Raw genomic sequence first — 27,041 nt, forward strand, 5'->3', positions numbered from 1 at the left:
TGAAAGAAATATCAGTGGTTGAGCTCAGACCCTGTTTAGATACTTTTAGCCTCAGACGTGGGCTGCAGGAGTCCTGTGACATGGCCAGAACTGGCACAGTTGTAACAATGGAGAAAACAAGTGATTCAAAGAATCTGAATATGATGTTGACTGAGAAATGACAAAAATATATCAGCATGTGTAATAATTTTCTAAGAATAAAGATATGAATATACAGTTTTGGGCTGCAAAACATTTATTAAGATGCATAAGTATTCATTTTTAGTGTTTCAGGTGTTACTATATTGGTGATATAATACTGCTTACATATTACATGATATAATATTACAGATGAAAGACAAGAACCTTAAGTTATTAGTAATTTTCAAGTTGTTAGAATCACAAGTATTCTCATTCCAGTGTTGGTGGAAATCCTCCATCTTCAAATACAATACAACCTTTTCTTTGGTCTGTATAATAGAACACATGCACAATATATCAAACCCATCCAAACTATGCACAAAGAGTGAAAGAATTTCATCATTCCTGGCATGACAATGTGCTTTACAACTTTTTTCATATCAAGAAAGAAACTTTTTCAGTACAATAGTCCTCCCCACAGCAAGGTTAATTTGCAACCAAAAGGTAATTTTTCCTGAAGTTAGTTTTAGCTTAGCAACTGTGCACCTTGTGAAATAGGAACAGGATATGTTACTGCTCAGTGCATAGAAGTTTCTGACTGTGTTATTGTGGTGCATAATGTAGCTTAGTGTAGACCCAGAGCCATACATTACATGACCTTTAAGGGTGGTGCAGACACTGGCAACCTGGATTTTGGTAAAGGTCACAGCTACACGAGATGCATTTAATTACGCAGAAGCAGACGGAGAGCTCTGTTCCCTTTGGTTCACAGAATGAGACTGGCATTTGTTGGAGGAGGTGCAACAGTGCCTAGGCTGCATTGCAAACTTGGAATTTCCCTATAATCACTGGATGAGACACCTAGTGAGAGGTAAGATATGGAAGCAATGTGTGCATAGAATGAAACAGCAGTCACTGCTTATTGCATGGCAAGAATGTACACAAGGTAAAATAATGCTAATTGCATATTAGATCAATGAGCTTACTTAAAAGTATGTCATGACCTGTATATGTTTCTGTCATTACCCTGTCATGCAACACCAAGGTGTTAGCATACTACTAAATAATTATAGGGAAATTAATTTACATACAATATATTTTCTTGGATAAACAGAATGTAAGGTTTTGGAGCAAGGGCTTGAGATACAGAGACTTTTAAGTTCCTGTGAAGTATAAAATCATATATAAATTCGGTGCACATTTTGAATCATTTTAATGCTTGACATAATCCCATTATTGTGCACTCACTATCACTCATTGCAATACCATCACTGCTGTGCGCTGTCACCCCTGCTCAAAACAGGTAGTACAGTTATCACAATGGTGGCAATCACTGTTTCTTTCCGGTGATCTCCTGGGCCCATTACTATAAAGGAATAAAGATGTAAACATAAGACTGCGTCCAATGAAAAAGACATGACACGCCCTAACAAGGATGACACTCAGGAGGCTAAGACCCTGGCCAAAGTGCTATACATAAGCATGCTAGAACTGGCAAAATTAAGGGCTGACATTGTGTACACTGACTATTTGTTGATCCTGCTTTTGGTCTGTTGTGACAGGCCCATCACTGTGATGTTGCAATTTTCAGGTGGTAAGGTATCAAAGAGTTGTATTCACTTTCAACCCTGAAAAAAATGGCCTTATTTATTTTTATTTGGCATCTGGCATTAAGTCAGTCACAATTAAGATTCCTTCTCTGTCCTAGCAGTAGTGTTTAATTAGTTGTGCATCACTAAGTTTGTCCAGTACATCTCTGTTCATGAAAATATCTTATGCGATGCTGCTGCGCTAATGCTGCTTTGGCCGTGTTTACTGTTTGGCGAAGTGTCTGAGGTGGCGCCTCAACACTAATTTCACCTTGCACCCAAGCCTGACCAACAGGGCAGCCCAAGGTGCAGTGTGATGCCATGGAATGCCCACCTAGGAGTTTAGGAGAACTCTCAGCCAGTTTGATCACTTAAGAAGAGTATGTCTTTGATCACCTCAGACAAACTGTTTCCTTTATGACTATGGGCCCAGCTGTGTCAAGCCACCATCATGGTGATTTCTGTGAAACATTAAACACATTACAGACAACACATGAAAACAGTTATAAGCAACAGACAGTTGCTGCACGACCAAAGACATATTACAGCGTACCCAATAACTACCAACATACACATACACATCAATCAACAGAAAATGCAGACATGAGGCATCTGCACAGAAACGTCAGTTTTTCTCTAAAACACTGACTGATCAGAAGCCATCAAACTTTTGTATAGATAAATGGAAAGATGTGTGAATAGCTTTTGCATGGTACAACAATAGGAATATCAGTTCTGACCTTTAAGGGGAGCACACTTACAACAATAATTATGATACATAACATCTAAATAGCAAAGAAAAGATGTTGAAATTACTATCTGCTTCTGAACAGGATTTTATGAGTGGTTATCTCAGACAACAGCTTACATTACAACATAGTAAATCTCAGTAAACACATAGCTGTGTGCTAAACAATGGTATTGTGCATAGATATCTGACACCAGTTATGCTTCCAAAACAAGCATAGCTATAATAAAACTCATACAATACTACAGTTTCCTTGCTTGGGTGGATTAAATCTAGGTGTGGAGTCACCTCGCGTTGGTAACAAGAGCCGTGGATCACTGCATACATATAATTGCCTCACATACTATAGTTCAAACTCTTTCCAGTGATGCAGTTCAACATTTTGGTAACAAATATTTTTAGATTTTTTTATTAATAAGTTATATCTAACCAGTTACTTAATAAATGTAAACCTCTTGATTAAAAATACACAAGCACAATATAATTACACAATAAAATCCACATGAAGCAAAGTACTGTGTGATTTCTATAAAAAATAAACTTATTCACATGTATAATAGCATCTATAAAAAAGCGGATAAGTGCGTAGGTATAACATCACTGGTTTCCTGGAGTGTACTGTGACTAATTTATGAACTGCAATAGGAACCATATCTTATCCTACCTCCAAAAATATCCTTTCACTAAAATAATTGTTCCTTTCATTTGTTCACTAAGTCTATTATGCCATTACGATCCTGACACCAGTAGCTTAATATGTGATTCATTGGAATTTTCTTTGGGCTGTGATCTTCTACTACAATCTTATAAAAATACTTCATCAAAAGAATATTCTTCTCCATTTTCAGCAAGATTAAATTAATTAATTTATATTATATAGAATATAAAGATTCTGTTGCCAAATGCACACCTCTTTTTACACCCAACACTGGCACACATGCTATATATGGGAACTTGTGCATATTACACTCCATATACTAAGTGTTGGATGCTGAGGTCCAGTGAGTTCAAGGGGTGGATGATGTTATAATAATCTTGAGTCCCATGAATATAGCATGTGTTGTTATGTCATTCCTCTATAACATCAGACACTCATTCCCTACTACATTAAACTATTCAGGTAAAGTTCCTAAGAAAACTTACATTTCCATTACTATTTAATCCCTTATCACTGATACAACACAATACATATCATTATCTTTGAAATCTCAATATAATAACCTTAATCAACTAATTATCACCAATCATGATGCCTCACTAATTATTACAATAACTTATATATAAAACTAAAATGAGAACATCCATCTTTATAGTATTATACATTGAAAGGTATGCAGGAAAGACTTATTGGTCATGGACTACTGTAGTGGGACACCTAACACACATAGTATCAAGCTGGTACCACACTGAACCCGATTCAGTACACAGGGGAGCAGCACTCACCATGCACACTGACACAATCATCACGCAGTCACTCTGATTCATAGTCAACAGTCTGCTCAGCCCTTCCAAACATGAAGCCATACATACATACATACAAAACAAAGACAGTTATTCTATGCTGACATCATGCCATCATTATCATGTGGATATGTGGTATACTCAGCTATTTTCATGAAGTACATTCCCTATGATTATTTAATTTCCTTTAACCAAGCAGTCAGTTTGGAAATGTTGAAAGAGTCATTCACTCAGTGCACTCCACTTTCATCAGCACTGCTCCCCATTTTGATACAATGCTTGGTGAGACATGCCAGTATGGTGCCAGCTTCAAGACTTTACTTAAGAGAACTCATATTTTTATTCTAAAATAAGTTAAATAACTACATATTTAAGTAACAATTTTGTAATCTCCATGTGACGTTTTTTTTTTTACATAATTTAATATAAAGATATAAATCATATACAGTTATGTGGAGGCAGATCTACACATAAAATCACAAGTGCAATATGGTGTAAAATCTACATTCAGTGATAATATGATGACATAATGAAAATCTTGGTAACAGACATTCATAATAAATTTTCTTTAAATCTCGTAATTTCTAAATTTTCTTATAACATCAGAGGAGTCACGCTCCCATCCCCCTGTGGGCCTGGATATCTTGACACCCTCCTGGTTACGGCCGTACAGAAGGCCCTGCTCGGAGCTTCTCCTGCCCCCCGGCCGAGGCTGAGGGGCCTGGGAGGCACCCTCATCCAGCATCCTTCCCTTGGTGTTGGGGGTGGCCCAGTGCAGGGTCTGCCGACAAGCTCACTATTAGTAATATGAAGTTAATCTTAAAGGGTTTGAATGCAAACAAAACATTTGCACACCATGAAGTGTTACAAAATTTGTGTTGCTGTTGCTCCCATAACTAACATCTTCGGCTCTTGTATTGAGTAAGTAAATAATAATATTGCATGTAAGTTGCAGATTGACCCATTTCACTTTGTATTTGTGAAAAATTAATGACAGGTCCTGTAAAACATTTAAGAAATTCTCTGGAGTAAGTTTGATGAAAGGAATGTAAAGAAGAATCCTTACTGTTGTCATGTGGCCCTTCATGCCTAGCCACGTCTCATAACTGATGGTGAGGCCGCTGTTAAGCCATCGGTCATACTGGGTACGCTTCTCTGGGTCTGTCAATGTTTCTTTAGCAACCTGAAATTTAAAGAGTACAAAGTGTGATATGTATAAATGCTAATCAGAGCTTACAATACTGCCATTAATAACAGAGTGAGAAAATAGAAGCCTTCTGTCTCTACACTTCATTCTATAATGTTACTCTCCATCTCATCTGTATCATTAGTCCATGACAGTGTTCACCCGAGGTAGATGATCTCTTGCATGAACAATCAAAATTTTACTACACACCTGTTTATTAACTGCTCTTCTGTAATATTTGATTTTCTTTTATATTTCAAACCGCAATGCTGTTTCACAAATAAGCATATAAGAAAAATTCTTGCTCCAGATAGAGATGTTGTAAGACGTATACACTATACTTAAAAGGTAATCATATATGGACGCCACATTAAAATCATGACTGTGGACCTCACCTGCAGCTCCTGAAAGCGTGCCTCAGCTTCAGCATCATCAGGATTTTTGTCAGGGTGAAATTGCAGCGCCCGCACCTTGTACTCCGTCTGGATCTGTTCCACCTGTGGCAAGTAAGAGCAAGTAAAAGCTGGGCAAATATAAGTGGTGAAACTAAGTTTAGTGCTTACATGTGCTACACACTGATCCATATATACTGTCTAAAATTAAGATTCTGTTCCTGAGAATTTAATATATATATATATATATATATATATATATATATATATATATATATATATATATATATATATATATATATATATATATATGATTTTTATTATATTCACACTCTTCTTTAAAAAACAGCGATATAAGCTCTTTTGTCTTTAGAAAGAGTGGCAGGTTGTTATTGAAGATCTTATATATATATATATATATATATATATATATATATATATATATATATATATATATATATATATATATATATATATATATATATATATATATTTATTTATTTATACACACACACACACACACACACACACACACACACACACACACACAAGAAAAAGTGCTCCATCCCACTGCTAGTATTATTTCTTTGAGTGGGGGCTGATTTTGAATGAAATGTTTATTCTAGATATGTGTATATTCCTCTATTCTAAATTGTTTCATGCAATAACACTTGCAATAGTAGTAGTGTGGTACTAATAGTATTATCATTATATTATTATTATTATTATTATTATTATTATTATTATATTTTTATTAGTAGTAGAGGTAGTAGCAACAATAGTAGTTTGTAGTATTAGTAGTAGAAGTAGTACATAGTTGCAGCAGTAACAGTAGTAGTCATAGTAGAAGTAGTAGTAGTAACTATAGTAGTAAGTAGTAGCACAAGTGGTATAGCGGTATACTAGTAGTAGAAGTAGTGGTGGTAGTAGTAGTAGTAGCAACTGTACATAGTAGTAGTAGTAGTAGTAGTAGTAGTGGCAGTACTAGGTAATAGCAATGTATAATTTTAATTACCACTCAACAGGTTGCAACAAATTTTACGGCATCGCGCTGCAAGCAATAGTTCTACGCACAAATCGTTTATTGCGCACTGACACTGACAGTTCCGGGTGCACTACGTCTCTTGAAGTACTTCAACGATGGGGCAAAAATAAAATCACGGTGCCGCTAAAAATCGATAGGGTAGTTGGAGGCGCAACAGGTCAGCGCCCACCTTTAAGAGGACCGCCGCCCCAAGACACACTCACACACCCCTTCCTCGTCCCTCGCGCCCTGGCAGCACTCACCGAGGAGCTCGGGTCACAGCCCAGGATGGTGTAAAAATTGTTGGCTTTCTTGTCCTCGGGGCTGAGAATCTCATCCATCTCGGCGGTGACAGCCGTCGGTGGGATTAGAGTTTCTTTTAGCGCCTGCAAGGAGCAACTGTTGCTGTCCAGGCAAGGCAAGCAGACTTGTGACGTCACGAGGCTGACTTATGACGTAAATGGATCCGGTGCTCGTGATTGGACGTGACGGGAGTCATGCACGGACCCTGCGCCAATCAGCTGCTCGGCGCCTCCCTCTGCCGTCTACATCACACAACGTTCCCACTCGCCTGAAAATGTTCCAGAGAGAATGACGGCCGATTTTGACCATGATAATCTTAAACTAACAACGTATACAAATAAATGCATTGCTCCCCAAGGCACTATAGCGTTCTTTACCCCACACTACAACGCAGGACAAGGTTACGGTAGATGGAAACGTGCCGTGTGTACCTGCCGTGTGCTGGAGGCTGGAGACTGGAGTGGCGAGTGGCGCCGAGCCTCGAGTGCCTGTACACCGCCCCTGCCTGGTCCTGCGCCGCACGCGGGGTTGTCACGCAGCACACACGTCCTGCAAACACTCAGCCTCACGTGTACACGAACTGGTATTTTGGGCTCGAGAGAAAAGTACGCAAGAAAGAAAATAGAGCCGTCCAGGTGAGCTAGGAGCCTTCCCCAGCTAGACTACCGTAGAGCACTCTAGAAATAGGAAGCAAGGGCGCCGGACACACCAAAGTTCTCTTCGCGGCACCTCTGCTTCATATCACCACACCAGCAGCAGCAACACCAGGTGAGTCCACTGATACCGGTACTTCACGGGGTATGAAGGTAAATGTCCAAACCAACTATTCCACGCATTGACGAGTAACCAGACACGCATGGACGGCTGTATGTATAGCCATATTGACACCTGATCAAAGCTGCTGGTGACTTTCTAGGCGGACTAACACGACGGCAATACAGCTTCAAGGTGAGGAGAGGGAGAGGATGACAAGGCTGAGATGATGAGCGGTGTGAGAAAGAAAGCACGTTGATGCTGTTCGCCTGTTTATGGGTGACTTAAAAGAATTATTCGCGACTTCAACACGCATATAAACTTTGCTATGGTAGCTTTGCATTAGAGGCTTCGGGGATAGAGATTCATATTTAAGCTACAATGTGATTCTTCTCAAAACTTTAGGACTCCGCGGTGAAATACTTGACAACCACACGCCGTCAACCGCGTATTATCAAACTTACTCTACGCTTGATTGAAAAAGCCTCCCGTAGAAGTTGTTGGGATTTCTATAAAGTTTTGTGATCTTATTGTTAGTTTTTCACGGCTTCTGCATCTTGAACGCAATACTTACCCATAACAACCCGGTTAACCTTCTCTGAGACTTTGGGAAATAGTCGTATGGGAGCCCGCTGCCTCAGACCTCCCTGCCTCGATCATTAGCTTCCGGCCTTTTCAGTCGCTAGTCCAGCTTTAAGCCCATGCAGGTACGTTTCAGGGCACTGATGTAGCTATACTTGTCTGGCAGTAGCCTATTCTTGTTTTATTGTATCGGAAAAAAAAATAACGAGTTGCAAGATTTAATTAGATAACCTGTTTGTATAAGACTTCACTTTTTTTTATTTGTGTAGATAATTTATCCAGGATTTTTTTTTGTGTGTGTGTGTTTGATTATAATATCTTAAGTTATCAAATAATATAAAAATAATGTAGAAGGTAAATATAATTTGTACGCTCTTTATAATCATTGCATAAAACAATTTAAATGGTAGGCTGATTAACGAGATCGGCGAGCGAAATATTGCACGTTTATTATTTATTCCATTGTATAAAGGTTCTCTCATACCGTATTTCCATATAACTTTACGCAGAAGCTATAAATGGCGCCACTAACTCAATGGGCCAAGCTATCAAACTCCACAAACTCAAACAAACTCTACACAGACGACAAAGTCCAACCGGATATTATGGGCAGGATGTTTAGTTCAGTAGTTCTTTACCTTTTGAATGTGATTGACCCTTTTATAAATCTTGTTAACGCCACAGACCCCTCCTCTGCACATCACTAGTCTAATGTTCCTCTAAAATTCGACCATTTTCATATCTTCACTACATCCTATCTATATACAACACTTTAGAGACTTGTAGAGACATTTGCGCGTGCTTCAGGATCACGGAACCCCTAAAATCTATCCAGCCATGGACTATAATTTCATACTGGCTAAGAAGCAATGGTTTATTTCTTTGTTTTAATGAACAATTGTCACATTACATTCCGGAAGGTTGAGGCGTAATCTGTCGTTATCAACAAAACAACAACAAAAATCCTTGAAATCCACTTGTTACATAATTATTTGACTATTGACAGTATTAACACCGGATATTCATAAACCCTTGAAGTATCTTGACTAAGGGGATTCCAGTTCTATTTTTTTGAGGGGAACGTTGTTATTTATTTAGATTTAAGAGGCATCATGTATTCTGGCAGTGATTCAGGGGAGAAAGCTGGGAGGGGAATGCCACATGGACATTCAAGTTATTATTATGTATTATTTTTAGTGTTGTATTCTTCATATAGCACCTTGTTAGTATATAAGTTTACTTAGCAAATTAGTGTGTTAGTTCAGCGACATGTGGTATGTTTGTGGTCATATTCAGGTCACCTCGAAAAATATTACAGTGATGAAAAGGGGATTAGGGGAAGGGGTGAGGAAGAAGAAAAGGAGGAGGAGAAAGTGAAGGAGGCTAATTAAAAGGAAAAAAAAAGAGAAAGGGAATGAATAATATGTAAAAGAGGGAAAGAGAGGAAGATCAACAAAACAAAAGGAGATACAGAGGAAGAGCAGCAGGCAAAAATTAAGAACTCAGAGACTGAAAAAGTCAACAAGATGTCCAGATCGCAACGAAGAACAAAAGGAGGAGATGATGATGGAGCAAGATGAAAAGAAAGAGGAAGAAAAGAGTAAGAAAAGGTGGAGAAAAAGAAGACAGTGAGGAAGAGGAGGTAAAGGAATCAGAAAAGCGAACAAGCAAAGAAAAGAAGGAAAACGTCTTAAAATAAAAGGATACAGGAGGATGAAGATGGTAAGAGGGTATCAAGCACAGGAAAGAGCAAATGAGGAAGGAGAAGAAGAAGAAAAAGAAGAACAAGAGCAAGAGGGTCGCCGCTGCCATGGCCTCTCCGCCGCCGCCGTATTATCTCGCCTACAGCTTCGCCAAAAAAGAGCAACCGAAGAGGAAGAAAAAGAAGAAGGAGGAGGAGGAGGGGTCGCCACCGCCTTCTCTGCCGCCGTATTCTCTCGCCTACAGCTTCGCCTTCGTCAGATCCTTCCTGCCCAGGGTGCCGGTAATGTTGCCCGAGGGCTTGTCCACGGGCAGGAACACCTCGTTGTTGACCTTGGCGCCCACGCTCTGGAACTTGCTGAGATCCACGTTGAAGTAGTGCTTGTTGGGCATCGTCACGCGCACCTGCAACACCTGGTGGAGGGAGGAGAAGGTAAAGGGGGTTAGGTGTGGTGGGGTCATTGCCCGTACTCAGGTGTGACTTTAATTAGGTGGCCAGGCTAATTAAAAGTAATAATGATAACTAACAATACTTTGAATACTAGTACTGACACTGATGGTGATGATAGTGCCTATAACAACCATCATTATCATCATCATTATCAGTCTGCTCAGGTGGCCAGGTGATAACTAGCAATATTTAAATACTAATCCTATCAGTAATGGTAATAATTGTATACTTAACAAATATCATCATCATGTAAATCTCTCTCTCTCTCTCTCTCTCTCTCTCTCTCTCTCTCTCTCTCTCTCTCTCTCTCTCTCTCTCTCTCTCTCTCTCTCTCTCTCTTATCATTATAATCATCATCATCATTATCACCATCATTATCATCTCCACCATCACCATCCCCATACTCCTCCACCTCATCAGTATCATTACCATCATCATCATCATCATCATCATCTCACCTCGGGTAGCTGCACGAGTATGTCCCTCATGATCATGTAGACGGTGTTCTGCACGCTCGGGGAGTAGATGCCGGTCTCTGCGGAGCCGGAGAATTTGTCCTTAATCACCTTGATCACCGTGATCCTGCGGCGGCACAGACAGGAACACAGATTAGTATACACAGCGGTGGACAGGTGGAGCTCAGTTGTGTAAGCCTCATTTGATTCTCATTCATGTCCACTCGAGTTAAAACGGCTGTCACTGGTCACCATAATCGCCTGCTATCTTCAGCAAAGCAATAAAGTTTAATATCACGCGATATGACTGACAGGAAACTTAGGTTTGGTTAGGTAAGGGGGAGTCGCTGCGGCAACGATATGAATACTTGGTTACTATGGGAGAGAGAGAGAGAGAGAGAGAGAGAGAGAGAGAGAGAGAGAGAGAGAGAGAGAGAGAGAGAGAGAATCAGGCTACACGGGCTCTATGGTATGGACTATGTTCTAACGTAACCTATCTCATCTGACAACTCCTCGTCTTGTTCCTAGAGTCGTGTTTCCTTTCATCAGCCATATCCGGCAGACAGGCTGACGACCTGTAAAGAAATGAAAGGAAAAAATCCTGAACGTGATGAAAGCTTCCTCAAAGCCATGGTGATTGTACCCTGGGCTGGGTCAGGCGACGAGGTGGCGCTATTTAATGGTAGAGTCATCGTGGCAGGTGGGCTGAGCCGGATCGCTAGGTCGCCATCATAGTGCATCACAGAGGTCGCAAGTTACAATCACGCAGTGGTGGGCACGGTTCTGCTAATCCGCTAACCGCTACTTAGCGAAGATAACTTTTTCGTTAGCGCACAGTGGCATAGTTACAGATCAATTCTGGCCAGGCCAGACCGCCTCCCCCCCCAGCACCCCTGCGCTCGACGCTCCCGCTGATTGGTCCTAGTTTCTCCTTATGCCGAACCATGAGAGACCTTCGGATTATGCCGTCGGGACGTGTCTGTTCGTACAAAACCGTAATAATGATAATAAGTAAGTTTAATTTCACTGTAATATAAGGTGCTTGAGCATGTCCATCCTTTTCCCAATGACTCCATTTTCAGTCACACATAAGCTACATTGAGGAAAAAAAATCTCCATATACTTATTTTCAACTTTCTCGTGTGCCAGAATAGAGTAGTTTCAATAAAATACAATCTTCTCAGAAAGACAGTCAACTACCACGCCTGTGATTAATTCGCAGGACAACATCAGAGCGAATAGGGTCCTCTGGAGTCTAGACCGTTACAGCTCCTTAGCTTCAATGACTGAGATCCTTCTTTTTCACAAAACCCTCGCTTTCTACACAACCAAGACGCCCTGCTCACCCGGACCCTTCGCTTTCTACACAACCAAGACGCCCTGCTCACCCGAACCCTTCATTTTCTACACAACCAAGACACCCTGCTCACCCGAACCCTTCATTTTCTACACAACCAAGACGCCCTGCTCACCCGAACCCTTCATTTTCTACACAACCAAGACGCCCTGCTCACCCGGACCCTTCGCTTTCTACACAACCAAGACGCCCTGCTCACCCAGACCCTTCGCTTTCTACACAACCAAGACGCCCTGCTCACCCGGACCCTTCGCTTTCTACACAACCAAGACGCCCTGCTCACCCGGACCCTTCGCTTTCTACACAACCAAGACGCCCTGCTCACCCGGACCCTTCGCTTTCTACACAACCAAGATATAAACAAACGGACCTAACCCAGACCCAAGGTTTAGCGCTTACCAGGTTTTCCCGAAGTCGATGTTCTCGATGTCGGTGTACTTCCAGGCAGCGGAGATCACAGTGGAGAAGATACGGTCCTCTTGGTCTGGCAGGGAACGGAACTCATCTTGCACGAAGTTGACGAAGGAGGATTGGGTGGTCTTGAGTAGACGCATCCCCTCCAGCCCCGTCCAGATCTCCGGTGTCTCTGAGGGGAAGGAAGGGGAAAGGTGAGGGCTGTCTGGAGGGTTTGTGGTTCCTCTTGTCTTTCTACTCCGCCTCGATTTCTCCCATCTCCCTATGCCCTTCATCTATCCCCCTTCCACTTAATCTGTATAGCCTCACACGCCTCTCTTCTCATTCACCTCTTTTTTTTCTGCCTCGACTCCTCTCATCTTCCTATGCTCTTTTTTTTCTTTTTTTTAACCCCCTCCACTTTATCTTTTTAGCTTTTACCCATACGCCTCATCACTCACTCCTAAACCTTTATCACAACTTTTTACTCCCACCTAACCCTCGCCTTTATCTTCCCACCACACCTTCATTATAAACGACTTTGCATGATCACGTCTGCATGTATATACTTCCCTTCCAAGTTCCTTCCCTCCCTCCTCAGTTTGCCTTCCTTCCCAGGTTATATGCCTCATCTTCAACCACTTCCCCTCTTCTCTAGCCTCCCTAAACAACCCTTCATCTACCTCCCTCTCTCCTCCCTAAACAATCCCTTCACCTAACCCCGTCTTCCTCCTCCCTGTCTCCCCTAACTAGCCTTTCTTTCCCTCACAGACACCCCTTCATTTACCTCCCTCTCTCCTCCCTAAACTATCCCTTCACCTAACCCCTTCTTCCTCCTCCCTGTCTCCCCTAACTAGCCTTTCTTTCCCTCTCAGACACCCCTTTATCTTCCTCCTGTCCGGCTCTCCCCCTTTCACTTACCTCCCCTCTTCCTGGACACCGTGCACGTATGTTCCACCTCAGGACAGAACACGAAGGCGTGGTTGTGGGCGCGGCCATCTATCACCTGACGCTGCCACGGGTACTCCCTCACGGCGACACTCGTGGCGGTCACCTGCGAGTACTTCTCGAGGAAGTGCCCAGTCATGAGCAGTGCGAAGTCCTCAGGGGATGTTACCTGTTGGCGAAGGGGAAGAAGATTGAGGACCTTATTCTCACACGCTTCGCCGCTTACACACTCACATTTGACAGGGTTTTTGAAGGGGTGTTGGGCATTTCCAGAGGTACATCTATGCCCCTGGTGGTAGTTTGACCCCTATTCTGTACCTTAAACGTGAAAAACACCCATGAAAACCCGATTAAACTCCATTTTAGCCTTTGGTAATATATGACATGAGAGGTGGAAGCGTCTGAGCATACCGATCTGAGCACTGTAGGTTGTCTTAGGTATGCTTGGAACGAATTTTAGGGGGCTATGCATGTTTTAAGGGAAGTGTTGCTATTTTGGGTAATGAAGCAGATTGGGGGGTACTTTAGGTTGTCTTAGATACCAGGGTCATAAAAGTACCTATGGAAATACCCAGAAGTCCTACGAAACCCTTGTGTGTGCTTGGGCGCCGAAATGCTTAAGATTATGTCCTTTGTAAAATCCTTCACCTTTAAAGATATTATGTGGTTGAGGTTAAAGGCGTGTAACCGTATGTACTGGTGTTAAAGCCGATCTTGTGTTAGAGTCAACCCTTACAAGATGCACTCGAGTTAGGAGGAGGAGGAGGAGGAGGAGGAGGCCACAGGAAGGTAGAATCCACCCTCTTAAGCTCGACCTATAAAAAATATTCAAAACTTCGACTTAACTTTTTTCACGAATTTTACTGTTGTTATTGATTGAAGGTGTACTGAAGGGGAAAAGGTGAATATCTAGTCTTAGAAGTGTAGCCTAGGAAAGATGAATGGTTGAGGAGGAGGAAGAGAAGGATAGCTAGGGTCGTAGGATATATATAAGGCTGAGGATAATGGAGAAAATAATAAATTGACATGTCGGATATACTGATATTGATGGTATGATTACTATAGATGGATGAGGATAAGGGGGAGAAGGATAACTAGGCTCGTAGGATAGGAGAATACTTTGGTGTTAGATAGATGGGAGGTTAAGGATAATGGAGAAAAGGGCATATAGGATTGATGAATAGATAGGAGCGTAGGATAAATAAACAGCTGTGGATAATAGAGAAAACAAGGCTTGCAGGATAGATGGGCGGACATGACTGTAGGATCCCCTTCATCTTTCATTCCCTCTACAGGATTTCCCTTCCTTCTTTTCCTCATTTCCATCATTCCCTCCCACTTAACCACCCAACCACTTAACCCAATTCAAGCTCATGACCTCACCCCGTAGCGTTTGGCGAGGATGTACACTGTGTTCTTCTGGGAGTCGGTAGCCACCACGTCCGAGTTGTCGCCCACCAGGTAGTCCTTGTCCGAGGCGAGGGTGAGCTGAGTGTCCACCTCGTACTCCTTAATGCTGTGGACTTGGCCCTCGCGACGCACATACAGAAGCTTGACACTCGACTTCCCGTAACCACGAACCACCCATTCCAGACCCTCCTCCATGGTGCTTGTGTGGGTGGCGGGAAGGGAAAGGATTGGAGATATAGGTATCTTCTGCTCCTTCTCCTCCCTTCGCCTGGTACGATGTTCTTGTTTTTTCAGTGGCTACGTCTCTGTTTCTACTTTTGCTTCCTCGCGTGCTTGCTTGGTTGCTTGCTGTCGGGTCAAGTTAGGCGTCTGTTGTCTTACGTCTGTTGTTACCCTCTTGATTCCTCTCTGCTTAGCTCGCTCTCTCCTTCTACTTTTCCTGCTGATTTAGTACGCTGCTGCTTCCGCTGATGTATCTTCTCTAGCGTCTGTTTGGGGTGATGCGGAGAAAAAGTTGGTAATTTGGTTACACAGGTGGGGCTTGAGGTTAATGGGGAGGTAAAGTTGGAGTTACAGACAGATGGAACGTTTCAGAGAATGTGGGAAAGACTATGGTTAGTCAAATTGTGATTGCTTCCTGAAAAGCGTTGCACACTTGTGTGAACAGTAATTACAGTCCATCAGAGAACTAATGGAGAAAAATCGACCTTCTGAACAACCTTTACGGTTTTGAGGTCGATGCACGCACACACCACTGCTTTATCAGTGAAGTGTCAGTGAAATCACGGCGGACAAGGGAGGCCTCGGCATACCTATCCACACAATTCATATTCAGTGATTTTTTGAGATGGCAAAGTTTACAGACTTAAGAGTGACAATGATTGCCATGCATTTTGGATGATGAGGAAGAGGACGATGATCGGGCGAAGACAAACACACATCGTTACTCGGATGAAAATGGGGACAAGGTGAACATAGTGCTATGCCGAGTCTGTATAGTAATGTTACATGTAATTAATGCATGTGTAATCAAAATGCCAACGACAGAAATAAATACTTAACAATGCTTTAATTTCTTGTCCTATTTTATTCCAAATGTTTGAAACAGCTGTTCACATATTTGCGTTGTGGATAACCATAAAAAAAAAAAAAAAATGATTTCGAGCCACTTCACTGAGTAGTTCGCCAGTCTTTTCAAAGCCCTCGCCTGACGTCCGTGAGAAACAAAAACAAAAAATAATTTGCCACGATGTTCAACTTAACTGACACTGAGCCGAAACACACCTTGAGCCGGACCTATGTGAAGGCGTCAAACGAATTCGAGAGCGTGATATTTTTTTTCACCGACACGGATGGACTAAGCGGACGTGGCACTGATACGCATGCAGAGAGAGAGAGAGAGAGAGAGAGAGAGAGAGAGAGAGAGAGAGAGAGAGAGAGCTGTAGGAGGGGTATACAGAAAACTTGGGGTAGGGCAGGTTTTCGGTCCTCTGTTGTTAGGTAACGAAGGGAGGATGAAGGTCAAGGAGAGTAAATAGTAGCACCTGTAGTAGTAGTAATAGTAGTAGTAGTAGTAGTAGTAGTAGTAGTAGTAGTAGTAGTAGTAGTAGTAGTAGTAGTAGTAGTAGTAGTAGTAGTATATTAAGGTTGTTTCCAGGCCGGGTTCGGGGCAGTAGATAGTGACGCCTGGAATCTTACCTACTCCCTTTTCTCTCCTCTCCCTCCCTCTACCTCTTCTTCCTTCTCCTCCTCCTCCTCCTCCTCCTCCACTACCATCTCCGTTACCCACCTACCTCACCTCCTTCTCCACTACCTCCTTCTCTATGTATACTATTCCACTGGATACTATTTTTTTATACATACGAATATAATAAGATAATAACAACATAAGTGTGTGGGGGGGTGGGGGGCCAAGAGGCCGGCAGACCTATACAAGGCAGCTCCTGTGAACCTAACCCCACCTAACATCACTATCCATGAATTTCTCTAATCTTTTTTAATGTGCCTCTCGCATTAGATCTCACAACATGACTGCCAAGCCTGTTCACTCATCCACCACTCTGTTGATAAAAGAGTTCTTGATTACTTCCTTGATGAATCAGACCTTATCCTACCCGGTTCTCTTACCATCAGAACCTTATCAAAATCCCCCTTATTAAAACCCTTCATCCATTTATAAACTTCGATCAAGTCTCCTCGAGCCCTTCGCCTTTCTAGATAATTCACAATGATACACTTGTAGAAACCAATAATTGAGAGAGAGAGAGAGAGAGAGAGAGAGAGAGAGAGAGAGAGAGAGAGAGAGATTCCAGCCTTGAGGTCTGTCGTTGGGCAGGACCGTAAGAGAGAGAGAGAGAGAGAGAGAGAGAGAGAGAGAGAGAGAGAGAGAGAGAGAGAGAGAGGTTCCTTCCTTTAGTACTGTCGTGGGGCAGGACTGTATGTGAGAGAGAGAGAGAGAGAGAGAGAGAGAGAGAGAGAGAGAGAGAGAGAGAGAGAGACTTTGTTCGATTAGGACTAACGGGAACATACACTCGGGGGGGCGTCGCTTCACTCACTCGCTGCCTCCACTCCCGACGGTCCTCCCGAGCAAGCCTTTTTTTCCACTTACTTTATCCATTCTTCATTTGCCCTTTGGTTCGCACGCGTCGTTTAAAGCAGCAAAAAAGGGGAGGGCGGGAGTCGGTGGGTGCAGACAAGCTGTTGCGTAACACTATATTATGTTAAAAAAAATTAAGGCGGCGGAGATGCGATGAGCTAACGAAGGAGAATGTCAAGACGCAACTAACATTATCACACCACCACCACCACCATGACAAGCTCCACCACTACCACCATCACTATGTAAACAAGGGGGCGGAGATGCAGTGAGCTAACGAAGGAGAATGTCAAGACGCAACTAACATTATCACACCACCACCACCACCATGACAAGCTCCACCACTACCACCATCACTATGTAAACAAGGGGGCGGAGATGCAGTGAGCTAACGAGGAGAATGTCTAGACCAGGGGTTCCCAACCTGGGGTACGTACCCCCAGTTGTGCATTTGCACTTTTCAGGGGGTACATTGGGTCCGAGAGAATAACCACTACTGTACAATACATGGTGTTGTAATCTGCATTCAAATTGCAGTGTCGTTTTTGTTTTGTTTTCAATTTCCTCATTTTACTAAGCAAAAGTGTTATTTAAATTATATCATCAGTCTACTCATACAGATTTCATTATAAAATAATGTAAAAATATTACAATTTCATTGTTTTTTATCCTTATTTTTTAGGGGTACACGGGAACCTAAAAAATGCCCAAGGGGTACAGAGGAACAAAAAGGTTGGGAACCCCTGGTCTAGACGCAACTAACATCACACCACCACCACCACACTACCACCATCACGGTCCACATCACTATCACCAACCACCACCTCCACCTCCACCATTAGCAACACCACCATCATAGCACTGACCTTCAAGCACACCATGTCTAGCTGCTTGTCTCTACCCGATGATCTCTCTCTCTCTCTCTCTCTCTCTCTCTCTCTCTCTCTCTCTCTCTCTCGATGTTTCCTGAATGCTACGAGGATAATACGTTTGATAAGAAGGAAAGCTTGGTATAGGACACGTAATAATGGATTTAAGTTAGATTAATTTAGATTCACCAAGGCAGGAAACAGGCAAGAATGGTTTTAGTAATAACGGTGGATGAGTAAAACAGTCTTAGCAGTCATGTGGTTCGCTACAATACGATAGATACGCCCAACAAAAAAGGTTATACAAGTTCGTGGCTAGAGAGGATAGGCGCGGATAGGTGGGGTTAGGTTCCTAGTAGCTGCCTTGTGTATGCCCACCGACCTCTTGTAGACTCCTTTTGTTCTTCTTATTTGGGCTTTATTTTCACAAACAATTATCACCTTGTCAAGCGAGGAAAGGTACATAAATTCGATTCTCCATATATTTATTTTCAAGCTTTGGGAAATCAACATGTTTTCAGCTGCCTACGATGTTTTCTTCCAAGGAACACATATGGGTTTTATTTTAACATCAACAGTGAACGCTTTCCCGAAACTGGAGAGAGGCAATGTTAACACAGGGTCGTATTTTAAAACATTTCGTCGCCCAAGTTCACATATTTGACATGGCTTTCGTAGGAGCTGTAGGCCTTTCCAGGGGTAGTTTTATGACCCTGGTGGTAGTTTGACCCTTCTTCTGTGCCATGAACCTTAAAACACACTCATGAAATCTCAATTGATCCCCTCTTTGACTTTTAGAAATAGTTGATGTGAGAAGCGATGGTGTCTTAAAATACAGCCCACATTAAGTCAGTCCCAACCTACATACCAAAGATTTGTAACTGAAGACCGCCTCTGTGAATCTCTTAAACATTCGTCTTGATATATTTCTTGTAATGTGTGTATACGTGCTGATGTGCAAATTTGCCTCCCACAAAAACCACGTCGTGTTCACTTTATTGGTTCATTCCTTTTCCTTTTCATTATCTCAGACGTTAACAGCAAAAAGGATAAAGTGACTTTTTTTTAATGTTTCCCCCATATAAAGACGTAACACTAACATCAAAGCTTACCGTCTCTTCATTTCATTCTTTCCTTTTATCTTTTCATTACATCAGACGTACGTTAACGGCGAAAAATAGGTGTGCCGATTACTTGCGTATGATTCCCCAAAAGAGTCGCAGCTTGTACATCAGCGACAAAACTTATATTCCTTTTTTCTTGTTGTTGGCTTACGTAACTCGATCATGGATAGCGTACCTGGTTGCAATTGCGACTTACCTGTATTGACTCGGGTAGGTGAGAAGTAATGTCTTTAAAGTGGGAGCTGGGTGGGCCGGCAGTCTGGCTGGTGATGCTGGTGGTGATGGTGATGCTGTGTGTGTTCGTGTGAATGAGTGCGTGTGTGCGTCTGGCGCCGTCGAAGGGCGGGGTAGTAGTGGAAAGACTGGTCACTACGCAGTCCAAAGAGACCCCTTGAAGCGGGGTGACCAACTTAGGTTTAACGTGTACACATACTGCTCTCTCTCTTTAATATATGGCCATGACTTCGTTAATGAATCAAGGAAAAGACCAGATAATTAATGGTGAAACGAATGGGAAAATATATAGTATATAAAAGTTTGAGTGCCACGTCTCCACTAATTATTTAGCTGGTAATATGTATGTATGTATATATATATATATATATATATATATATATATATATATATATATATATATATATATATATATATATATATATATATATATATATATATATATATATATATATATATATATATATATATATATATATATATATATATATATATATATCCAGGTAATATTTCGGATATATTCAAGGAATTGGAAGGTCAAGGTTAGGTTTGGATTAGGTATTGGTTAAGTTTAGCTTAGTTGGGTTTGGTTTAATAGGTTTGGGTTTGGTTTGGGTTTGGTTTAGGTTAATTTTGAGTTAAGGTTAGGTTTGGGTTGAGTTTAGGTTAGATTTGGGTTAAGTTTAGGTTATTCTTGGGTTGGGTTTGGGCTAAGTTTTGGTTAGGGTTGGATTAGGTTTAGGTTAGGTTTGGGTTGAGTTGGTTTGAGTTAGGCTGAGTTTGGGTTAAGTTTGGTTAAAGTGTAGGTTAAGTTTAGGCTGAGTTTAGGTTAAGTTTTGGTTAGGTTTGGGTTGAGGTTTATGTTGTTTAGGTTAGGTTTGGTATTACTACTACTACTACTACTACTACTACTACTACTACTACTACTACTACTACTATTCTTTTCCTCATCATTACCATTGCTATATTATCATTGTCGTTGTCAGTGCACCGTGCCTCTCAGCCACACAATGAGCCGCGGTGCCCAAGGGTCCTCCTGATTAGCAGTTTGAGATCGATTATTGCCCAGGCATTGTCATCCTTCATTAATTCCAGCCGCGCCCAGGGACCTCCCCCCCTCCCCCCCCCCCCCCACACACACACAGTACCAATAACAGCAACAACATCACCATCCTCAACAATGACATCACCCCACCACGACCACCACCGCCGCCGCTAACTCCAGCATCATCACCACCACCACCACCGCCATTAAGATCAACCTCATCACCACCACCACCACCACCACTAACACCAACCTCACTATCACCACCACCATTAACACGGCCGTCACCTCACCTCCATTATCAGTAGTGTCATCTTCATCACCACCACGAATAACAACAATAACTGCAATGACAACAGCAAGATTTAATTATCAGTGCCACCATCGCCATCATCACCACCACCTCCACTACCATCTATACCACCATCACCACCACCAATACCAATACTAACTCCACGACTACCACCATGCACCAACAGCAACAAGAACAACAACAAGAGCACTTTCAACATCATCATTGTCGTCATCATCATCATAAACATCTTCAGTCAGCCTGCTCCATGACAGTATCTGATGTTAAAATATATTGTGTTGTCGTTAATTGTTACTCTCGTTGTCCATCGGTTATCAATTTTACGCCTGATGTGACCTGCCCATCCCGTTTCTTATTCTTAAGTCATTCAAATATTTGCAACCTTTGTCTGTGTTCTGATCCATGATGCTCGCCTCCGGCCTCTGTCTCTCCATGTAATTAATATTATACCCATCGTTTTTCTCTTTGTGCATTTTCTAGGATCTTCTCTTAGTTCATTTGTGAAGGCCAAGTGTCGGAAACGTATGATATAGGGCTGCAGTGATTCTTATATTGTACACATTTATTTTTAGGGAGAGTGGCTGTTCTTGATGTAACCTTAACTGTATACCTAAAGTGCTTCATCCCGCGATTAGTTTGCTGGGTACGCGCTAATTGTTTGTCGTAAATATGTGTTCCTTTACTCTCTGTAGTGCTTCGTTCCCGATCATTATAATTCTTGTCCCGCCAACTGATTATTACACATTTATCTTTGTTTTCATATTCATCTTCAGGCCTATATAGACTTTCAAGCTGTCAGGTTCCTCGGTCATTTTCTGTAAGTTTTCCTCAGACTCACATGCAGTATGGCCGCTGTATCACGTATGGCGAGGAGGGGGATGAAAACTATATAGTGATTTGCGACTGAAATGGTTATGATCCTTAAGCAAGAAAAAGCATCAAAATGTCAAGACATTAGTTTTGTCCGCGAGGTCTGAGTGACACATACCTGTCAAGCTACTGTACGTGGTGTCTTGCCATAAGATTTTGCTTTAGAGACCGTAAGTTTGTGTATAAAACCATAAGAAAACCATATTTTTTTGTCATTCAATATTTATTTGTTCCAAAACAAATGCAGAATGCCCGCGGCCCCGCTGCACTCGACTTTCTACTCATGCTCATCCCTATACTGTCCAAACCCCTTATGCAAGAGTTGACCAGCATCTTCACTCTTTCATCCCTCACGCTGGTAAACTCTGGAACAATCTTCCTTCATCTGTATTTCCTCCTGCCTACGACTTAAACTCTTTCAAGAGGAGGGTATCAGGACACCTCTCCTCCCAAAACTGACCTATCTTTCGGCCACCTCTTTGGATTCTTTTTAGGAGCAGTGAGTAGCGGGCTTTTTTTTTCATTAATGTTTGCTTTTTGTGTGCCCTTGAACTGTCTCCTTTGCTGTAAAAAAAAAAAAAAAAAAAAAAAAAACAATGTAACCACATGACACAGTATGAACACCACATGAAAAACACTGCTACTGTTTTCCATTATGTGGTGTTCATACTGTGTCATGTGTTTATATGTGTACAACATTCAACAAAGAGCATCAGTGAGCTGCAGTGGACCTACTGCAGCTCACTGATGCTCTTGTTGTACTCGGCAGTGCAAGACCTACGTAGCTTTCTCTAGCATGCTGGCAGTCACACGCAGGTCATGACAACACTCATCTGAGTTCAGTTTGATCTGCAAGAAAGCAGTCAGTACGTGTGTCCGCACCCAAGCTGCTCCTGTAACCGTTACTCAGCACGCTCACATGAATTTTAATATGCGTACGATATATTTCAAATTGTTTAAAACAAACATATTAAAAAACATCGCAAGCGGAGAAACAACGTAAGATTTTCCACTTACGCCGTAAGACTTGAAAATCACCGAAATTACGTAAGACTTACGCAAAAAACGTAAGACTTGACAGGTATGGTGACAACGAAAATTTAACCGTCTTTCTATCTATTTATTTGTATATATTCATCTTTTTTATATCTATCTGTCTACCTGTCTATCTATCTATCTATCTATCTATCTATCTATCTATCTATCTATCTATCTATCTATCTACCTACCTATCTATCTATCGATCATCTATCTATCGATCGATATATCTATATTTTTTTTATTTCTCTCGATCTATCTATCTATATCTATATCTGTATCTCCATTTAGTTTTATCTATCTATCTGTCAATCTGTCTCTATCTATATCTATGGTATCTGTCTGTCTGTCTATCTATCTATCCGTCTGTCTGTATCTGTTTATCTATCTCTATCTATCTATCTGTCATATCAATCTATCTACATTTAGTAAGTGCTGAGGAGGGCGAAGGGCAGCACCTGTATCAATCAATCAATCATCAATCTTGTATCTCCTTCAGCAAGTGTGGGAGAGAGGGACGAGGCAACTCCGCGGGCACCAAGGACGGAGACAGCCAAGACCAGGACCAAAAGTTTATTGTTGTTATTGCAGGCTTGGGCACGTGGGGACGCTGAAGAAGGAGAAGAAGCAGTGGAAGATCACCCTGGATGCCTGACAGTGTAGGGCCATGGCGGACATTACTCTGAGTGAAGCGGAAAAGAGGTACATCGTGGACGGAGTGAAGGTGAGTCTCATCTTCGTTTGACCGGTATGGTTTCGTAGGTCCTCCTCCTTCTTCTGAGCCACACCTACAGAAGGGGTAATAAAGCGTGGAGGCAAGGAAAGAATCAGAATTGCATATAATATCATCAACGGGGAGGGGTCAGGGTATTTGTCTGGTATCACAGGAGAGTGTAGGGGGTGTCTGGTGGGTATTGATGGTTAAGAAAAGGCCATCATCACGTATTTGCACCACTGGATGAAGTAACCATGGATATGAGCTCACGAGATGATTGTTATAGTTGCAAAGTAGTCTTTTTAGTATATTGGTGAATTAATTACTTGCCAACCCCCCTCAGCTGGGCATCCGTGTTGATGGTCGTGAGAGACTGGACTACCGGCAGCTGGAGATAGAGACAGGCCTGGTGTCCACTGCCAATGGGTCTGCCAGGGTGCGCCTTGGGTGTACGGACGTCCTCATCACTGTCAAGATGGAGATGGAGCCACCACCACCTCAGCAACCAAGAAATGGACAGATACACTTTTTTGTCAACTGGTATGTGCCGGCACTCCCCTAGTACACACCTGATTTGTTCCTGATGATTGGTCGCAGCTTCAAAGAAATCTTCATGTCAAACATTACTTCTGTCATTTCTGAATATCATACATTGCAATTTAATTAATTTTTTTTTATGTTACAGTACAGCTGTACCCCAATAATACTCCGCAGTATATTTTACCAGCCTTGTTTATCATTTTCACATCTGTACTGTCCCCCTCTTGCAGCTAACATGTTCATGTACTCTACTCTTTCCGTCTCTGTCAGGGAATAGAGATGTGAGATCACACACATCACCCCTACACAGTGCAAGAGAGGGAGGCAGTTAAGCATGTTTCCTCCTCTCTTCCCCTTCCCAGCATTAAAGGTTGATAGGGCAGAAAGGTAAAGGGAGGAAGTGGTATGTTTGATTGTCTCCATCCCTTGCACTCACTTGGCATACTGTGAGTGCCGGAGGTACCTAAACCCACCATCCCTCCTCCTCCCTTTTTCTGCTTGAGAAGAAGATGGGCTGGGAAGGAGAAGAAAGGGTATGGCTTGTTTGGTGCAATTTGTATTAATGCTTCTCTGCTTTTCCACTCAGCTCAGCCAATGCTGCCCCAGAGTTCGAGGGTCGAGGTGGGGAAGACCTGGCCACCAGGATGAGTGCAATGCTTGACCGGCTTTACTCATCCCCAACATCCCTGGACAGGAGCAAGCTTTGTGTGGTGCCGGGAAAGTACGTCAAGGTGCTCTACGTGGATGTGGAGGTGAGACTTTTTTGTTTCTTAGGCTTGTTGAAGGAGTGATGGAACTATTGTGATGAACTGTAATTTGTAAGAAGAATTTTCAGTAACATGAATTTTTCAAGGTTGTAATTGGAAGTTTAACTTTACAATTCTTCCTTGTAAATCTCACTATTATGGCACTGGAACAGGACTTCATTTAAACACAATTATTTTCCTTTTTATGTCGAGTAAATCTGCCACCTCCCTCCCATTGCCTACAATACAAATCCGTGATAAGTTTGATGTTCATTTTTTTCTTCTTTTTATTTTTATTTCTTAACCTTTAATTTTTACCCTGCCACATCATCTTTCTCCAGATCTTAGAGTGTGGTGGAAACCTGTTTGACACAGTGAGCCTTGGGGTGAAAGCAGCTCTTTGGGCCACCAGGATGCCAAAGATATACATCACTGGGGAGGATGGAGGGGAGCTGGAGTTTATGGTGTCTGACAACCCCCGAGAAGTTGATCAAGTGGATGTGTCCAATGCCCCGATCCTCATCACACACTTAAGGGTGAGGATGTTTGATGTCTGGAAAATCATTAGTTGTTTGTGTGCAGATATTCCTCACTCCAGACCAGAAGGATCTGCATGAGACTAACAGGCTATTACCTATTATCTGTCTGCCCTCTCTCCTTCACATCTCACCCATTCTCCTATGCTGTCATAAAATTATCCCTGAATACTTTATTCAATCACTTTCTCCATCCGTTCATATAAATATTGAACAGCCAGGGTGACATCACATATCCCAGTCTCATGCCCACGCCAACACCTACACTCTTGCTTAGCTCCCCATTCATGTACAAAGAGGCACATCTTTGTATAAAGACCTGACCTCTACAAGTAACTGCCCTCCCACACTGTATTTCCTCAGGACATCCAGTCAATCTTTTCTGTCTGCTCTTTCATAGGCCTTCGCCAGGTTCATAAAAGCATCAGTTTCCTACCCCTCTCAAGGCTATGAGAGAAATGTTCAGTGGTTCTGACAACTTTGGGGCAGTAGCAGAAATAAGGATGAGATAGAAATGGGAATTTAAAGGTAATGGGAAGAAGTAAAGATATAGTTTTTCTTTCCTTATCTGCTTTCTTCTTTTCATTTTTTCTTCATAGAGAGAGAGAGTATCTCAAATAGAGCAACCTTCCACAGATAACAGAGAACTTGACGGTGATTGACCCCACACCTGAGGAGGAGTGCTGCGGCCCCGTGCAAGTCGTGGTTGGAGTCACCCCCAAAGGCCTCATCACTGCAACACAACAGTTTGGGGCGGGAACGTTTGCGCCGCAGACCCTCACTGCTGCCCTCAAGGTTGGTGTTTTCAAGTATTCACTTGAAGGAGAAGGATGTACTATATATGTTCCCATAGTCCACTTTCTATCATATAAGCTTGTTAAAAGAGATTTTGTTCCGACTTTACAGGAATGTAAAGTTGGGGACTAAGACCAGAATACTTACAATAGAAGCATGACATTTCTGTATTCTTCATCTTACCTTTATAGAAAACAGGGTCACTGATGACAGTGATGGGGATCACTTATTGTATGAGATGAAGAGAATAATGCAGAGAACAAAAGAAACTGAAGCTTTAAAAGCAGTGATTAATATAATGATGATTGGCACACCAATAGAATAGTCATATTAATCACTACTATCCCAACTTCATCCTAAGATGCTGTTTCTTGACCAACAGAGTGCTCAGGCCTTGGGAGTCAAGATCCATGACCAGCTCATGCAAAGATTACAACAGGAGGAGAGTATTCCTAATAGGAAGATAAAGGGATTCCTGTGATTCATATTTCCATAGTATTAACTTTACTCTGCTTGTTAATGAACAAGAGACAATTAGTGAGATACTGTGAATGAAAGGGGATGACCTGATACCTTGCATTCACCTGATACATGTTAAGATGGAAGCTGACCATGCCTCTTTATTAGACTAAGTAGAGGAGAGAAAACAACCAAAAAAGGGCTTTTGATTTGTGAAAGAAATTTATTAAAGAAGATATGAAAATGAGACATGCATCTAATTATCACTTAGATTGAATAAGCAAAGTT

At 42.0% G+C, this 27,041-nt stretch overlaps 3 protein-coding genes across 4 annotated transcripts; 1 reads left to right on the forward strand and 2 right to left on the reverse strand.

The window, feature by feature from the left end:
• Positions 1-217: 217 nt before the first annotated feature.
• Positions 218-7,407, reverse strand: LOC126983079 (J domain-containing protein-like). The gene is made up of 5 exons (XM_050835564.1): positions 7,255-7,407; positions 6,784-7,091; positions 5,500-5,601; positions 4,985-5,101; positions 218-4,699 (listed from the first exon to the last, which is right to left on the reverse strand). The coding sequence occupies exons 2-5, from the start codon at positions 6,859-6,861 to the stop codon at positions 4,487-4,489; spliced, it is 510 nt and encodes a 169-aa protein (XP_050691521.1). The 5' UTR covers positions 6,862-7,091; positions 7,255-7,407; the 3' UTR covers positions 218-4,486.
• A 42-nt stretch (positions 7,408-7,449) lies between these two features.
• LOC126983078 (exosome complex exonuclease RRP42-like) lies at positions 7,450-27,000 on the forward strand. Its single transcript, XM_050835563.1, has 7 exons — positions 7,450-7,591; positions 23,554-23,686; positions 24,021-24,217; positions 24,804-24,969; positions 25,305-25,499; positions 26,136-26,294; positions 26,677-27,000. The coding sequence occupies exons 2-7, from the start codon at positions 23,630-23,632 to the stop codon at positions 26,773-26,775; spliced, it is 873 nt and encodes a 290-aa protein (XP_050691520.1). The 5' UTR covers positions 7,450-7,591; positions 23,554-23,629; the 3' UTR covers positions 26,776-27,000.
• Positions 8,588-19,836, reverse strand: LOC126983077 (uricase-like). 2 transcript variants are annotated; one of them, XM_050835561.1, is made up of 6 exons: positions 19,659-19,836; positions 14,847-15,361; positions 13,437-13,632; positions 12,522-12,708; positions 10,769-10,892; positions 8,588-10,273 (listed from the first exon to the last, which is right to left on the reverse strand). In XM_050835561.1, exons 2-6 carry the CDS (start codon positions 15,066-15,068, stop codon positions 10,100-10,102), a joined length of 903 nt encoding a protein of 300 aa, XP_050691518.1. In that variant the 5' UTR covers positions 15,069-15,361; positions 19,659-19,836; the 3' UTR covers positions 8,588-10,099. The 2 variants fall into 2 exon arrangements, with proteins under 2 accessions (XP_050691518.1, XP_050691519.1); XM_050835562.1 differs by lacking the exon at positions 19,659-19,836 and adding an exon at positions 18,336-18,385.
• Positions 27,001-27,041: the final 41 nt, after the last annotated feature.

This window comes from Eriocheir sinensis, chromosome 52 (assembly GCF_024679095.1).
Source record: "Eriocheir sinensis breed Jianghai 21 chromosome 52, ASM2467909v1, whole genome shotgun sequence".
Lineage (NCBI taxonomy): Eukaryota > Metazoa > Arthropoda > Malacostraca > Decapoda > Varunidae > Eriocheir > Eriocheir sinensis.